This window comes from Poeciliopsis prolifica, unplaced genomic scaffold (assembly GCF_027474105.1).
Source record: "Poeciliopsis prolifica strain line A6 unplaced genomic scaffold, Auburn_PproV2 SCAFFOLD028, whole genome shotgun sequence".
Lineage (NCBI taxonomy): Eukaryota > Metazoa > Chordata > Actinopteri > Cyprinodontiformes > Poeciliidae > Poeciliopsis > Poeciliopsis prolifica.
The window spans coordinates 1,513,352-1,530,021 of record NW_026562403.1 but is presented as its reverse complement, the minus strand read 5'-3'; the positions used below and the strand labels follow the sequence as shown (position 1 = coordinate 1,530,021).

Below are 16,670 nucleotides of genomic sequence, written 5' to 3'. Positions count from 1 at the left end.
AAAGCAGATGCTGTGTAGATGGCACAGGTTTGTTTTACAAGTGGTGGGACAGTTTTTGTGCTCAAGTCATACATTTTGCCAACCCTGACCCCAGGGATCAGAGGGGCCCCAAGGACCTGTCTGTCACAGCTAAAGGCGGCGTGGAGCGCCTGGCGCAGACCTCTGACATTGACAAAACCCAAAAGTCAGAGTTCATGTTGAGAGGTTCGCACACACAAAAACACACGCAAACATACCCATTTTTATATCAGTAAAAATATGTGAATTGGCCGCTACAATAAGCAGATGTAGGTCTCAGTTTGAATAATTTGGACCATTGAATTCAAAACATGAATTGAAAGGAGAATATGAAAAAACAACACTCCAGTCAAAGCTGCAAGTCTTGGGCATTATGTTTAAATTTTCGAACTTTCTTATCTGCAAAATAGCTCAAGCTCATTCAGCTATTTTCAAGTTTTGCTACTAATTCCAAATCCTCTGGAGATTGACTGGACCATTCTAATATGCCTTGATCTGAATTGGTCCATCATAGATGCTATTGTATGTTTATGGTGACTGTCTTGCTGGAAGGTGAACTCCCACCCTACTCTTAAAATTTTTACAGTCTCTTACAGCTTCTTCCAGGTTTCTATATTTTTACCATTGTTCATTTTCCTCCTCAGTAAAGCTTCCATGTCACTTTTTAAGATCAGCCTGATTTTGGCAATCCATTTTGAGGATGGTGCGTTCATGACAATGCGCAGTGTTGGTTTCTTACCGAGATTAGCTGGCTGTGACAAGTTGTGACAAGCTTTTCCTTAGCCTACATTTCCCAGAAAGCTGTGCGATTTTTGGATCTGAGTTCAGTGAATATTCTACATATTGAATATTACATATTCTGTCAGATGGCTCATCCACTGATAATGATCATGTGACTGTCACAATATATATTGTCATTGATTTATTGCACTAGAGTACTTTTTGGGACGTTGTATATTATTGTGGTGTGAATTTCTATTAATCTGAATATTCCAACCCATAAAACAAAGACACAATCTCAACTACTCATGCTATAGAGACTGCGTAAAGTCCCATTACTGGCATTCCCCCTTACTCCTGGCCTCACGCTACTGACCTCTTATTATATGTAGACTCTGTATGACCTTTTTTCACTTAATGCACTTAAAACTGAAAACCGCAATACATCTTCAAATAAACACACAAAAACATAAAACAGTTCCTTATTTAATTCTACAAACCGGTGATATGATGGAGCTATTTTTTGGGGTTCAGTATCTCACCACAGGAGACTTAGAGGAGCCAAGGATCAAACCACCAACACTGTGATTGCTGGAAAACAAGTTTTACCTCCTGAGCCACAACATTACTTTATTTTCTGGAACCCAAAACTGAGTTCACTAAGAATCATTTGCCTACTGTGTAGAAAATTGTATTTCTTGATGTAGAACTGCCAAATGTACTCATAACAAACAGTTGAAGGCAAATGTAAACATATTATTGGGTTTCAAAACAAAATGATTTAATGTTTGCATTTAAATTCCACAATTCCAAGCTGCTCCCTTTCAACAATATATTAGTTTGTAAGGTCTTATGCTTAAACATGTTTTGGAAAATTGATTTCCCAGCTGAACAGTTTTTTCTTTTCAACATCCAACCATTTCAAAATGTCAGACCTCTTGCATAAGTTTGCGCATGAAAGCTAAAACAGACAGTACAATGATTATACTTAAGGTTATGCCTCTTTGTATCAATGAGCAGTTAACTACACTGTTCTTTAGACGTTTTTGAACTAAAAATTTCAAATTGTACAAATTCATCATATTTGTATCACACGCACACAAATCAATCAACAAATCAATAGCGACTCGAGAGTCTGCTTTATCAGTCCTTGTCTTGTTCATGATGCAACACCACACCTTGGGAGTTGGATACAATTCCCATCGCTTGCATATGATTGTGTGTATTGTCTTTGATACACACATTTAAATTCTGCTATTCATAGCTGTGCTACCGCAGTACAATAATGCAGTTGACAAAAGAAAACCTGAAAATGCCGCTATTACTGTTTCGTACAGTGCGTCACACTAAAGGGAAAATAATGCAGAACAACTGTTGAAGAACAACTTAGAACAACTGGTATTCTGCCTCTCTCCTTTTTCTTTGCACTAATAAAACTCATATTTGTGAAAGACTTCACTGAGGGAAGAAGACTCAAACAGACAGCAGCTCTTTTCAATATCTGCTGAAACTATTTCTTCTAAGATATTTTAGCTGTTAGCCTATCGCACACAAGGTGTGAAGGTGGTTCCAATACATAATTAATGAAGGATCAGGACACCAAAGCCTATTAAGGGCAATGTCTATACACTACTATAAAGAGTAAATGATTTCACTTAGAGTAATATTGATCTTTTGTCTTTCACATACTAATTAAGAAGTCTGCTAAATCTGAATGGTTCTTACAGAAAAAGAAATGTCATGTGACAGTGCACTTCTGAAACTTGAGGTGAATGTCAATGAGCTTCAATCTGTCTTGTAAAGAAGTAAAAAAATATGTTGTTTACTTGTTTTTGGTTCGACTTTACTTATACAAATTCCTCTGTTCTGGAGGGTTTTGTTGTAGATTTTCACAAAGAGAGACAACTTTAAGGTGAAGAGAAGCAACTGTTTTATCACCAAGGAAATATTACTGATGAAAAAATTTTTTAGTGTATCAAAAAAGTTTAAAAAAGGATTCATGTTTAGACTTCTTCAAATCTAAATTGACTCAAGTCGAAATTCACAGCTCAGTTTTACAAAACCGATGGTCAGAAAGTGTCCAAAATGATCAGTGCAGCTGGATCACAGTTAATCTTAAAGGGTCATAAAACATTGAATGCGATGACTTTAATATGAGATGTTGAAATTACGTTCTTATAAAGACAAAAAGGTTTACTGGAACAACATGAGCGATGCCATGTCTTTTGCTTGGTCTTAATCTTATGTCTGATCAGCACCTTATGTCATCCACTTGAAACCTCAGACTTTTCTCAATCTCTAATCAGGTTATAAAACCTGGAAACAGTCTACCTCTTTTGCAACTCCCCAATACTTCACCTCCCTTTTGTTGGCAATTCTGAGTCTTTCACCTGTTAGCTCAACTTAAAGCAACATGCTGGTGTGAGGTGGCTGGTTCGCGAAAACCTTTCACATTAGATCTCTTCTAGACACCTCCCACACACAGAGAACCCGCGATCTCATGGATATCCCTATCAGAGCGGCTGAGAAGGTGTCTGGTTGCAGAGCTGGTCCTAGGGTCAGTGCTTACCGCTGATACCTCTAGGGTTTCTCCTGACAGTGGCCGATGTGTTGTAATCTTTGGCATCAATTATTCACGGCAGGTCGAGGACTTCACCGTCGGAGAATGGTAGTAACCGTGACAGTGCAAGATTCAGATGCCATGTGGTGACTCCAGCAAGTGGTTGGCATAACTGAGAATTTTTTTTTAATCAAACGAGAAGATCAAATGTTTTTTTTTTTTTTTATCAATCACAGTGCAGCTTCTGTTACGCAACTTCTTTATGAAAAATACAAGCGTCTATAACCCTACACCAGGATTTTTTCTTTTCCTTGTCATTTTGCCAAGAACTGCAAACTTTAAAAGTGGAAAGTAATACTTTTACTTCCGTTTTGGTCGAGGGTGTGTGGAATAACAGGCTGCAGGGTTTTTAATCAAGGGCTTTCCCAAGATCCGGCGTCCTAACCCTGAAGCTTCCCTGTTCCTGAGACGCCCATGGTGAACAGTGTGTGGTTATATCTGGCAGGCACATGCACATATATGTAGAAAAGTTATCTCCTAACTATCTAATGCTGGGAGGCTAGCTGTGGGATCTCATTCATCAATCTTACAGCTTGCCTCAGTGAAGTGGAGTCAGTCTGCCCACAAAGAGAAACGACTCTGTCATTAAAATTGACTACTATAACAGAGGTTCCAGGACATTTGTGTGTCTCTTCTCTGCACAAATTCACACTGGTCATGCAAATCGACAAAATAACCCATTTTGACAAGGAAAGGCACAAAAATAGACAGCAATATATAAAGAAAGACTGTAAGACATGGGGAAGGAAATACACTACAAGGTAAAAAATAATTACCATTCTTGAACATTTCATGTTATTTTATTGGTACTTTTTCTGACAGAGCAGCACATAAGAAGTGCATAATACTGAGATAGAAAGCAATTGGGGCAAGGGGGTTCTTTCCATTCCAATTTTAACAAATAAATGCTGAAGATTTTGAGTTATTCAGCACCTTCTGATAGCTCTAAATATTCAGTACAACAAATTGCATAGTCATGTAGTCATTTACCTAGCAAATATGAGCCACTTCTCTGTAAATGGCACAACTGTAAATATAACAACGCACTGCATTTCAATCTAAACTATTAGACTATTAGAAGAGTATTAATCCGAGGAGCAGGCAAGAGACCCGTGGCAACTCTGGAGGAGCTGCAAAGAACCACAACTCAGCAGACAAAACAACTTTCAACAGAACTACTACTTGCTTTGAAGCCCCAAGTGTGGAGGGATGTTGTGCAAAATAGATGAAATCAACATTAAGACTTTTGACCTCCATGCAAAAATTTAACATACAGCTGAAAACTACAGCAGGCACACAAACTAATTCATAATGTTGATGTAAGTTTTGTTTGTCCATCAAATAAATGCATTGAAGTTGGTTGATGGAATGTGATGGAATGAAAAAAGGGCATGCATGTTTTTACATGCCACTGTAAATGGTAACTGTACAAATCCAGTCCTCAGGGGCATTTACACATTATAAGTGCTTTGTGGTGGGATGTCAAATGTGTTATTTACAGCAACACTGAATATATACTGTAAATGGCTTATTTGAGCTTCATGAGGTCAACTTCATTCTTCTTCAAAGGAAAAGACAAACATGTCCAGCTTCACAAAACTAAACGCAAACACAGAATGTGACAAACAATTCCACTATAGTTGTCCAGTGGCTGTAGGCACAATACAAAACGTCTGTTTATTAGAATGGCTTGTGTATGTGCCTCATGTTCCATGTTTGGCACCAAATAACAGAGCCTCCTGTGCTGTTTATTGAACCAGGTCCTGTTTGAGCTGTTTTCCACACTAAGTGATGCCACCAGGCCAATAAGTGTCAGGCCCTACCTCAGAAACCACCCACCGCCCGTCCTCAGCCCAGCATGGCCACGGCTGCCATTCCTACTTTTAACGTCCCAGTCCATAATTGTGCTTCACATGTTGTTCTGTCACTGGTATTTTTAGGTCAGTAAATGTTCCCGCCGAATAGAAAAAAAAAAAAAAAAAGTTCGGAAGAAGAAATTAAGAAACATAATAACTGGGTAGAGCTTAAACATGCATCTTTAAATCTGACAGAAGTTCCTTACTCATTGGAATTGTTTTGGAAAGCTCTGGAGTTGTATTTATTTTGAGAGAGGAAAACAAAAATCTTTCCACAACAAGAAGGAAATAACTTTTTCTTCGCAACAATTCTGGAGTCATATGTTGTAAACAAAATGTTCGATTAAACCAGGGAGGACTCAGAAACCAATTGAATGTACATCTCTCTAAAGACAAAAAATCCACGGGGACAGCCCTCTGACTATTGTCAGATGATACTTTTCAAAGCAACCACTTCTCCTTCAGGGGAAAGAGACTGCCAATCAAGTGTGCAATTTACTGTGAAAAAAGAAACAGAGAGAAAGCTAGAGCTTTCCTGATGCATTATCCACACGGCCTTGGTCGGCTGCTCTCAACTTCAGCCAATAACATCTCACATCTCCTACCAAAAACCAGAGTTTTCTTCTTTTGGTAGTGGGAAAGAAGGGATAAGAAAAGGGAAGTGGTTCCAATTGAGGAAAAGCAATTTTGAGTGTTTTCCAGTTTCGGCCGACTGATTGGCATGTATGACAGAGTGACAGAAAAGAAGAGAAAAAAAATACTCCCAGAGGATTAAACAAGGTTTTGTCCTCAACAACCTCACAGACCAAAGAGAAAAAGTAGAAAGAGTATTGCTTCAATGCATGTAACTGGTTGGAGTCTGGATGAAATGCTAATTACTCTTCAAAGAAGTTCACAGGACCAGTTCAACACCGAAGGTAGGTTCATTTTGAGACAAAATTGCTTGGATTCACAACTCGGTGACCAGTGCACAGATTTAAGGAGCTTTCTTTTGTTCACTTGTGATCCCCTTTTGTTATGAATGGTGGTTTCAAACTTTGTCACAGCTTTCTATCCATTAGCTCTGATTGCATTTAGTATACTGGCCACCTTTCCAACAGTGTTCGAAGCTTCCTTTTTACAATAACTTTTTTTTTTGTCTACTCAGTTTTTTCCTTGAACATGCACCAACACACACATGTCCTTGGTACATTGGATGCCCTCCTTTGGGAAAACTGAGAATATTTGCTAATTACTGTGTTGCCACTACTCGTGGTACAAATTTATCTCCATTCTGCGAACAAATATGCTACATGAACCTGCTCATAAAGATATATCATAAAACAAATGCGGCAGCAATATTGGATGCTTAATTTGGGGTGGGTTCGGTACCTAGAAGTTTTGAAAACATCATTGGACAATTTATTTGATATCTTTCTATTTTTTTCAGTTTTCTATTGTAAAATATAATACAGGTTGCCAAAATTGGGAGTATTTGTAACTTGGAAAGAAATGTGTCATCTTGCAAAAATAACGATCATCTATAACTGATGTTAAAATACTTCTCCACTGTTGGATCCAAATCAATATCAATAGCTTCAAAGATACAGCTCTGGAAAAAATTAAGAGGCCACTTAAAATTATCACTTTTTCTGATAAATTGAGTACAATTAATATTGTTCTTTTATTCTATGAACTACTGACAACATGTCATGAAATTCCAAGCAAAAATGTAAATGAAGTTTATTTTCAGAAAATGGGGAATTGTCAAAATAACAAAAAAGATGCAGTGATTTCAGAAAATAATGCAAAGCAAACAAGGTCATAATCATTTGGAATCAACAATACTAATGTATTAACTCAGGAAGAGTTCAGAAATCAATATTCGGTGGAATAACCAGGAGGTTTTCAGTGGGGTTCAGTGCAGTGGTCCCTTTTTTTCTCCCAGATCTTTATAACTGAGTAAAAGGTATTCTGCACAAGTTGGTAACACAGTTGCAATACTGAATGTTACTCTTGTAGAGAAAGTAGCCTTTTAGCTGTTGGATAATTTCTTTTTTCTTATTTTTGAAAAATAGGTTTTGTGAGTAAGTATCCTGAGTTCTCAGAATTATTTTAGATCAATATTAAAATTGGTTATTTGAGACATATTTCACTGAGTTTGGAAAAATGTCTACCAGTTATAAAACAATGAATTATTCTGATAGTTAGATACATAAATAGATAAAAACATAACTCAATAAATCATGACTTATTTTTAAGAAAGAAAATGAACAATTGCTGTCTCTGATAAAATACATGACCTTATTTTTCTACCTTACAAATTTGGCCTCATTTCAGTGGTCGGATGCTACAACCCCAGATGCAGATTTTGTGGAAAAAAGTAAAGTCTATTGACGTCTACTGTATATAAAAGAAAAAAATGACATTTATTTAACAAGTGGAAATAAATATGCACTAAGAATAAAAATGTTTAAATTTTTCCCTCTTTATTCTGGCAATACATCACAAAGCAAGTTAGTTACTTGCAATTAGCTACAAATAAGGAACAATTAAATCCTACATTTAAAGAAAAACTGAACACATGAAAAAAACAATCAAATGGATGAACAGACCTGTTTTCAGTTCCAACACAATCCAAGAGCAAATTCAAACTAATTTTATACATTATTTTTTTTAGGTTTTCAAAAGAGAGAAAAATCCAATCCAAATATGAAAGTATGTGAAAAGTGGTTCAATTTTGTTCAAATCAACCACTCAGAGATGTATGTGTAGTTCCTCTGCCAAACCAATACACACACGCACCCATGCAGGCACACACACACACACATACACAAAAGAGAATACACAACGGATACACAACCGTACAATGTTTGAATGAAAGCCAAAATATTTGGTTTTCATCTGACTAGAGCGCTTTATTCCACATGCTTGGTCTGTAAAGTCAACGATGAAAGGCACAGAAAATAGATGCTTCTGAAATGCCCCTGAACTGTGGCCGTTAGCAGCTTCTACAAAGATACCATGTTTTCTAACAAACTTCCAAGGCCTTCACAGAACAGTTTTGTATTAATACTGACTGTAAGTTTTGCAAGATGCACTTTATCAAGCAGTGTAAAGTAAGAGTACTTCTGTACTGCTGGATAAAAGTACTGCACACAAATGCCAACCACACTTTTTTATGTGTATTTGTAAAAAAAAGAATGAAAAAAAGAAAGAAGAAAAACACATGTAAATTTTCTTCCACTTCACATGTATGGACCATATTATCTTAATATAAGATATAAAACCCCAAAGCATTGACGTATGGGGCTATTATGTGACAAAATGTTAAAAATGCAACTGTTATGAATCCCTTTCAGGAAACGTTAGTTTGAGCCATAATGACCTGTGTCAACAGTGTTTCCTTGAAGTAAACTGTTTTTCTGATTGCTATACAGTGCTAATTTTATCTGTAACACAACAATAATAATGACAGCAAGCAGTGGTACAAAATAAAAAAAGCAACAGTAGGAGGACAGATGGTCATGAAGCCTTTCCAAATGAACAAAATGCATGATCCACTCAGTTTGTGCTCTTCAGAGCTGCTCAATTTCCAGGCTGTTTGCAAGAAAAATGTAGGCATTGCTGTTTGAGTTTGGCTGGATTTAATAGTATTGTGTAAACATAATAAAATGAAATGGGTTTTGTTATCATTTACATAAAAATGTTGCATAAATATACAATTATGATAATTATTTTTTTTAAAAAAGAAAAAAAAAGAAAGGAATTTCAAGAGACTCCTCTTTGACTGGACTATTTATCAGGTTCTTCTGAAATTAACTTTGGGTTTCATTACATCTGAACAAAAAAATAGAAATTTTGTTACATCCCCACACTATTTAACAGATTTAAATAGGATTAATAATAGTGTCCTCAACAAACAGTAAGGTTTATGAGTCTTTTCCATTATTTTTAGCTCTAAAGCTGACATATTTTGAAAGCACTGATTTAACCATTCCTTTATAGTTCTTGCTGAACATTTAGGCTTGATCTCCTACTTGAAGGTGACCTGACACTGGCCCCAGCCTCAGGTTTTTGACTCTCATGTAGTGATATTCTGTCCTTCCTAAAGAAAAGCAACCCCACGGCATAGTGCTGCCACCACCTGATGCAGAGTGTTGACTTGTGCCACATCTAGAGCTAACTGCAAACAGGACTTCTCGTTGCTTTCTTTCAACGGCGATTTTCTTATTGCTATTCTTCTATAAAGGCCAGATTGTGGAGGGCCTGCCAGACAGTTCTGTTGTTAACAGATTGTCCCACCTGAGCTGTGGGTCTCAGCGGCTCCTCCAGAGTTGTTGAACAACCATGTCTTTGTCGATTTGCAGTTGTGCCATACTGTGTCCAGTTTTGAGTGACATACTGAAACCTGCGCTTCAGGTGTTGCTTCACAACTCAGCCTGCATTACATTTTTCCATTGGGTTAAGAACACTTTTCCAAGGAGGTGTTTGTTCAGCTTTTCCACACAACGCTGCACCTGGGTCACACACTGGGAATGGGATCTCCTCCCCAGCATCTCCACCAAAAATCAATCTCCTCCTGTCTGTGACGTGCAGCACTTCGGCACCTCTCATAATGAACAGGCTCGGTTTATGGCTCAGCCCCCCTTTTGTACTGCAGCCGTGGGGAGGGGGTGAGACAGAAGGGGAGCGAGGCAGGCAGTAAAACAGTTTCCGCCCAGTGAATCACATTCAGACCCTCACTCAGGCGAATGGGGGCTGACCCCTGCCAGGCAATGACATAAACACTGACAAACAAAGGGACCCAAGCCTCTGGGCAAGTGAGGATCTCAGTGGACACCAAAGCCGCAAAGGCAAATCCAATGAGACAGAGTGCGTAAGCGTGCAGAATATAAAACTTTGGCTTAATTTTTAAACAAAGAAACAGAAAAAACTGCCTGAAACGTCCACAAATATAAAATGAACAATGGAGTAAGATGTGAAGTCTGGTGCTGAGGAGGAGCAGGTGTAACTGCTGAATGGATACAGAAGCGGCTCTCACAATCCCCAGGGGAGAGAAAGGATTTAACTATGAGATGAAGCAACAATGGAGATTTGCCAGGGACACACCAAGATGACATCACGCCAGATCAATTAGAGTTAAGGAGAACGTGCTCAATAATTCACAGACTTAGAACCCTGCCAGATCTATAGAGCCTGGACATAAAGGCAAAGGTGCAAAGGACGGCTCCATAGGCGTTAATTTAACAGTAGCAGCACATGTGCGCAACTCAAAGTGTGCCAAGATTACTTATAGTCCGGGTAAGCCTATATAGATTAGTCGGCTGGGTCTATGAGAGAGGGTCCCCTCCCTGTTGCTCCCCGTGTTTGCCAGTTGTTTTATTTCAGTGGGAGAGAGAAAACCTCACACAAAGCGCCGTGATCACACTGGAGATCCTGGACGTAACCATGGAAGCGTTTGTCTCCGTCCTCAATGGTGCTGCCCCGCCGTTCATTTAAACTGATTGCGCTGAATCAATATTTAGGCTTTTCGATTTTATTAGCTGCTCCCGTGGGGTATTTTTGGCTGGGCGCGAAAAGAAATTAGCAGCGGCCGAGCACTTTTAATCGTTTTCTTATAGTCTCACACAATGCGTCTGTCTTGGAGCTGTCTGGGATAATTGATGAGGAGGACCGCTACTCATTTGTTGCCTTTATTCTCTGCACTATCAATCTACCATCGACAATAGCTTATTGAATCACTGAGACGCTCGGTCTCATTCCCCGGTTTAATAAATCTATAAATTGTTGTCTTGGAAGTCATCATTAAAGTCTTTTGTTAGACTTGGTCTTTTAAAGTTGTTCTGGTCGCCTGGCGCGTTTTTAAGGTTTGCGAGCAAAGCCAGAAGAGTAGAGGGACAAGACCCACTTAATAAATAAATAAATGAGGAGCGTTGGAATAAATCCTGTGAACTTACCTGACACCTTGCTTAGTCCTTTCGGTCCTCGGTAATTTTACAATATCTCTACTGCCCTGGATAACATCGGTGAGCGCTCCAAAGCTCCTCAGCTCCGCCTGTGTTCCCAATCAGCAAACATTCAAAACGGCATGTTGATTTCAGCTTCCCCGAGAGCAGCGTGGGATGCGGCGCGTCTGTCACCTTAACGGGGCTGGAACCGGGCGCAATGTGCCAAACTGCGCGGGTTCCCTTCTTCCCTTCCTTCCCCCGGAGTGTTTCAGAGCGGCTCTCTCTCTTTCTTTCTCTCTCTCTTTCTGTCTCTCTGCACCTCACGGCTCCTCGCTGACTGCAGCCATGTGGGAGATCCTACTGTATGAGATTAGTTTATAGCTACTCAGAGGCTCAGGCTCATACGTCTGTGAAGTCTAATGAGACGCGATGTTTTAATCCTGCTTGTCTCGTACGGGGAGAACGCGCCGTTTGTTCGCCGACGGCGCCACCGTGTGGACTATGAAGGCGTAGCTTCGGTTCATTCGCGGTGTTCCTGCTCTGACCGTCTGCGCGACCTCGTCAGATTTTCCGTAGCACGGATAGATAGGCATGTCTGTCTGTCTAAAACTTCAAACACAGACATCTGCAATTACAAGCTCTTTAATTAAGGTTTCACAAATCACAAACGTGGTTTTAAATGTTCTGCTATTGGAGCAGAATAATGAGGTCCAGGTTTTAAGTGCCCAGGTGGTGTAGTTTTGGAATTAGAGCAGTTCTAGTGTGATCCAGATGCAAAAAGGGGTCTGGAATGACCCTTTATTGAAGTTTCACAAATCCGAGAAATCATTTTTAATCCAGGTCCCAAAGTTCACAAATATCAGACCGACAGTTTTGTGTCTCTGCGCAGTCAGGCAATGGCTGCATATTTATGCTTGATTACTTTTTTGCTAATATAAGTGGACAGATCTTAATTAAATGCTCAGCTTGGATTTAATTCAAATGAAAAAAATTATAGCAGCCTCTCAGTCCATTGAGCAAGCAAAGAGCTTATTTATTATATGTTTATACAATTACAAGTCACAAATAGTGTTAAAATGTAAATTTTTTGTCAGTAACTAATGTCACATATTTTCTACATAATGCTAAACAATAACTAGTTGGGTTCAATTCTCTTTCATGCTCAGTCTTTTAGAGCAAGACAATTCACATTGCTTTTAGCACCATCTCGCGGTAAAAATAGAGAACTACATTTAGACGGCGAAAGCGTCATTACGTAAACATACTGTTGACGTGGCCTGAACAGTGGAAACAGCACGTACGTAAGAAACCAACTAGCATTAAGGTGAGAGCGGAACTAATCCTGTGGAGTTATGGGAATTTCCGTGGACCATTAGCTATCCTGGTTTCTCTTTTAACAGGTAAAGACAATTGTTAATGAATATCTGCAAATCTCATTCCGACTGCAGTTAAACAGCTACAAAGCTTATTAACATCAACTAAATATTCCTATGTGGACGCAAGGCAGTAGTAGCCTAGCTTAGCTTCAACTAACCGATCTCACTTCGCTTTCAAGCCAAAGAGAAAACAATTAGTGTACACTACGTTGTTGTCTTAAAATTAACCCAGCAGGTAACTCAGATATTTAGTCTTAAGATTATTGCTGCGCAGTTTTGTTTCATATCAATGTCTCCCGCTCAGTTAATTGACTCAAAACTCGGTTTATTGGGATAAAATCGGTCATTGGCTCGTTCAGCACAAAGTAACATGAACTCATTCATGTGGCATTTACACAATAGCTGCGCTTATCACACCCAAAAATGGCCCGGGAACTAAATGAGTTGTTTTGAGTTAATGCATTTGAATTAAAATAGTTGTTTTACTCTAGCTTTGTGTTAGCTAACATGCTCCTCTTTATCTACCGGTCTATTTATATTCAAAAGAATATGGTGAGCGGCTTTTCCATCTTCTGATTTTGTATTTTTAGAGAGGAGACTTACCAGTTTGGTCTTGAATTGTCATAAAAGTTATATAAACTGGCTTTAGTCTTGTGGCATATCAGTATAACGTAATCCATTTAAACTCCCAATTTCTGTTTTTTGGAAACTATCACCTGGGAATACTGATTCCTAGATAGCTTTTGTTTTTCTACCTTCCCTGCCACAAGCAGCCATGATTATTTATTTTATGAGGGACGGAACCAAATTGCAGACCAGCATGACTATTTCAACTTAAAGAATTGCTCAAACCTCTCTGACACCAAACTATTTATCTTATCTTGTTTCATATGCTCTGGACATCATCTAGTCAGGACTGGGTATTTATTGATCCTTAGATAACACTTCTGTAGCCGATAATGACAGACTTTTGTTTCCATAAATGAATAAATGTGGGTATTGGATTTATTCAATATTCTGAGCTTACATCAGATTTTTCCATCGTTATGGGTTCTTTTGATTAAAGGACATTAGGATATTTCTTTCAGTTATGCCATATCAAGCCTAACTTGCATGTATTGGTAAAAATGTTTTGTCGTATCTGTTGAATTGTTTTTGCACAAATGAACTTGTGCATGCTGTGTGAACGAATAACTTTTCAGAATTTTTAGATTCTTTTAATCCATCACCTTGACTAAAGCAGTGTTAGTGAATAGTCTGGGTATGTGTTAACTAAATATATATGGAAGTAAGGCATCTGTACTCTTTTTCTCAGAGTGAGGGAAAATGTCCAGTAGAAGTCAACACTATGGGTTCCAGTCAGCCACCATGGTGCAGCCGGCCAATGGCGGCCATGCCTACCTGTTTGGGACCAACGGCTCAGAAAACGACCTGTCAGAGGAGGATGGAGAAAGCTTTGAGCTCCGATCACGGGGTAAGGAGAGGCTGCGGAAGAGCACATCCAAGGAGCGACTGGATGACATCATCTACCTTAGCAGAGACGTCCAGGAGAGCGACACCCTGAACAGTATTGCCCTGCAGTACCACTGCTCAGTATGTCCTTTTTTTTTCTTTTTTTTTATATTTTTAAGCATACAGAACTGTTGTCTCCCTCTCGATTTGTAGCAAAGTGCTACAGTTACTGGATGAGTTCAGACTTAAGATATCTAATTTGCAGAATCTCTCTAATCTCAGAGTGACTATACACATTAGAGTGACTATACACATTAAGTGGTGAAGCTTACTGTTTTGTTTTGAAGAGATGAAGAAGTATAACACTCTGGCTTTACACCAGCTGCGATGGGTTTGCTTTGCATGGCTAAATTTGCATAATTGTAGCTACATGTTTATACTGTCATCACTCACCTTGTTCCAGTTTAATCGACTGTCTGAAGTAGAAAATGTTTTGTGTAATTTATGGCTGATTTCATCCACTGTTAAGTAACTAATACATTTAGAAAGAACTAAAAAAGGGTGCTCTTACATGCTGTTGGAAAATATTTGTCCACATTTTTTTTTAACTGTTTCCTTATTTAAAAACAGACACTACACTATAAACCACACAGAGAGGCTTGAGCTTCTCGCGCAGCCTCTTATGTATTGTCTTGCGAGCCAAAATGAGAGTTATGATGTTCTGGAAATGTAGCGCTGTTTGTGTAAAAGCCTGCCACAGACATTGCTATTATGTCCTGGAAGCTTTCAGCCATCTGAGTGCAGAAGTATTGGATCATTTTGCAGCATAAGCAAAGCAGCTGTATGAGCAAGAGACTGACCAGCATGATGGGGGGAGGGAGGGGATAAGGAAAAAGAATCTTGTTTAAATTTTGGTCCTTTGATTTCAATAGATTTAGTGTGTTCTCAAAAAAGAAATGATGCTGATCTAAGCAGGAAGCTGCTACCGATACCTAGCTAAAGTGTTAGGTACAGTTTTTGGCATCATGCATTAAATATATCAAATGTTTTCTCCTTTGTCAGGCTGTTGACATATTTAAGAAAAGAAACACACTAATAACTCAACGTAGAGTATCAGATGCAATTAAGTGATTGTTGTTTTGTAGGTGGCGGACATTAAACGAGCCAACAACCTCCTGACCGAACAGGACTTCTTTGCTCTACGTTCTATAAAAATTCCAGTGAGGCGTTTCAGTGTGCTCACAGAGACTCACAACGCCGGTCCTCCCAAACCCGTCTCACCCAAACCCATCTCACCCATCGGGGTCAGACGGGTCGCCCAGGTTTCACCCACTGTGCCTCTCCCCACAGAGTCCTCCACGGACTCTTGTTCTTCCACAGACAGCGTGGAAGGATTCCTCCTGGAGAAGGACAAGGATATTGAGCAGCTGGTGAAATCCACGGGCCCGTCTCGGAGCAGCCTCAGCGAGGTCGTGTCGTCCTTGACCCTGCAGCAGCCACTGCTGGGGGAGGCGGAGTATAAACCAGCGCCTAGAAAGGATCCCTACTACGGAGCGGACTGGGGCATGAGATGGTGGACGGCCGTGGCCATCATGCTGTTTGTCGGCATCATCACACCTGTATTTTATCTGCTCTACTATGAGGTTCTTGTAAAAGCCGAGGTCAGCCATCACGGCGCGCCTACCCAGACCAATGTCGACGGGCAACAGGAACAGCTGAAAAGTAAAACTTTGGACATTCACAGCGAAGACAGTGATCCTGCGGAGCGACTTAACCTGGCCGCCCAAATAAACCCACAGGGAGGCGGTGCAGACGAGGCTGATGCTCTTAAAAAGTCATTGCTTGAGAAAACATAGAACTTTGATTCCCACACGTCAAAAACTAAGTGAATTAATATTTTTCCCATATTCAAAAGGTCTTGTATTGATTAAAATAGTTTAATAGGATTTGCTGGGATGGACTGAAAACAGTAAAGGCTGGTAAACGGGAAGTGTTGCAATAACTTTTGTTTCAGTCTATTCATTTAGATGCTTTTGAAACTGGGAGCATTGAAGGGCTGAAACTAACCTCAGATTGGAGTGGTAGGTCAGCTGGTGTACCCAGTAGGAATTACATGTCTTTCTTTGTAATTTATACTCGTGTATTTAGGCCAGCTGTAAAGGAATATATATTTTGAAGAAATTAGATGCATTATTTTCCTTATATTTATTCCATGATAAATCAGTGGCTGTATATTCAAATGTTGTATTGCAACATTTTTATCAATCTTTTTTATTCCAAAACAACATTGGAACAAAACCACTTACTGTTTTCAGAGGTAGGCTGCTTCCACTGTGATTGATCAGGATTAATTTATTGCAAAAGCAGCTTTAGTTTTACCATCAGTATTGAAATTCCTTGATTCTATTTTTTGCTGGGTATTGAGAATCACCCCATAATTTCCATTGAAAACTGGACCTAGTTGGGAATGTTTTGACGTCTAATCATGTGAACTTTTAGACCTTGCTATAGCCCTTTTATTTCATCACAGTGTTATCTTGATTTTCTTTGACAAAGCATAATTGACAAAATGACAGTATGTGCCTTTAAAGTGGTTCAGCTTGTAAAATAAATATATTTTCAAAACATTATGTCCTTCTGAACAATTTCACACACTCTTATTTACAATGTTGTTCAGAGAAAATCTGTAGCACAAAAT

The 16,670-nt window shown here is 39.1% G+C and overlaps 2 protein-coding genes across 2 annotated transcripts in view; one reads left to right on the top strand and one right to left on the bottom strand.

Annotated features, from left to right (window-relative positions):
* Positions 1-11,512, bottom strand: part of adgrv1 (adhesion G protein-coupled receptor V1) — a 110,336-nt gene extending 98,824 nt beyond the window's left edge. Inside the window, exon 1 of the mRNA XM_055048947.1 lies at positions 11,154-11,512. The gene's annotated coding sequence lies outside the window, so the exon portion shown is untranslated. The remainder of the gene's footprint in view (positions 1-11,153) is intronic.
* Positions 11,513-12,435: 923 nt separating this feature from the next.
* Positions 12,436-16,602, top strand: lysmd3 (LysM, putative peptidoglycan-binding, domain containing 3). The gene is made up of 3 exons (XM_055049289.1): positions 12,436-12,544; positions 13,836-14,113; positions 15,118-16,602. The coding sequence occupies exons 2-3, from the start codon at positions 13,847-13,849 to the stop codon at positions 15,826-15,828; spliced, it is 978 nt and encodes a 325-aa protein (XP_054905264.1). The 5' UTR covers positions 12,436-12,544; positions 13,836-13,846; the 3' UTR covers positions 15,829-16,602.
* Positions 16,603-16,670: the final 68 nt, after the last annotated feature.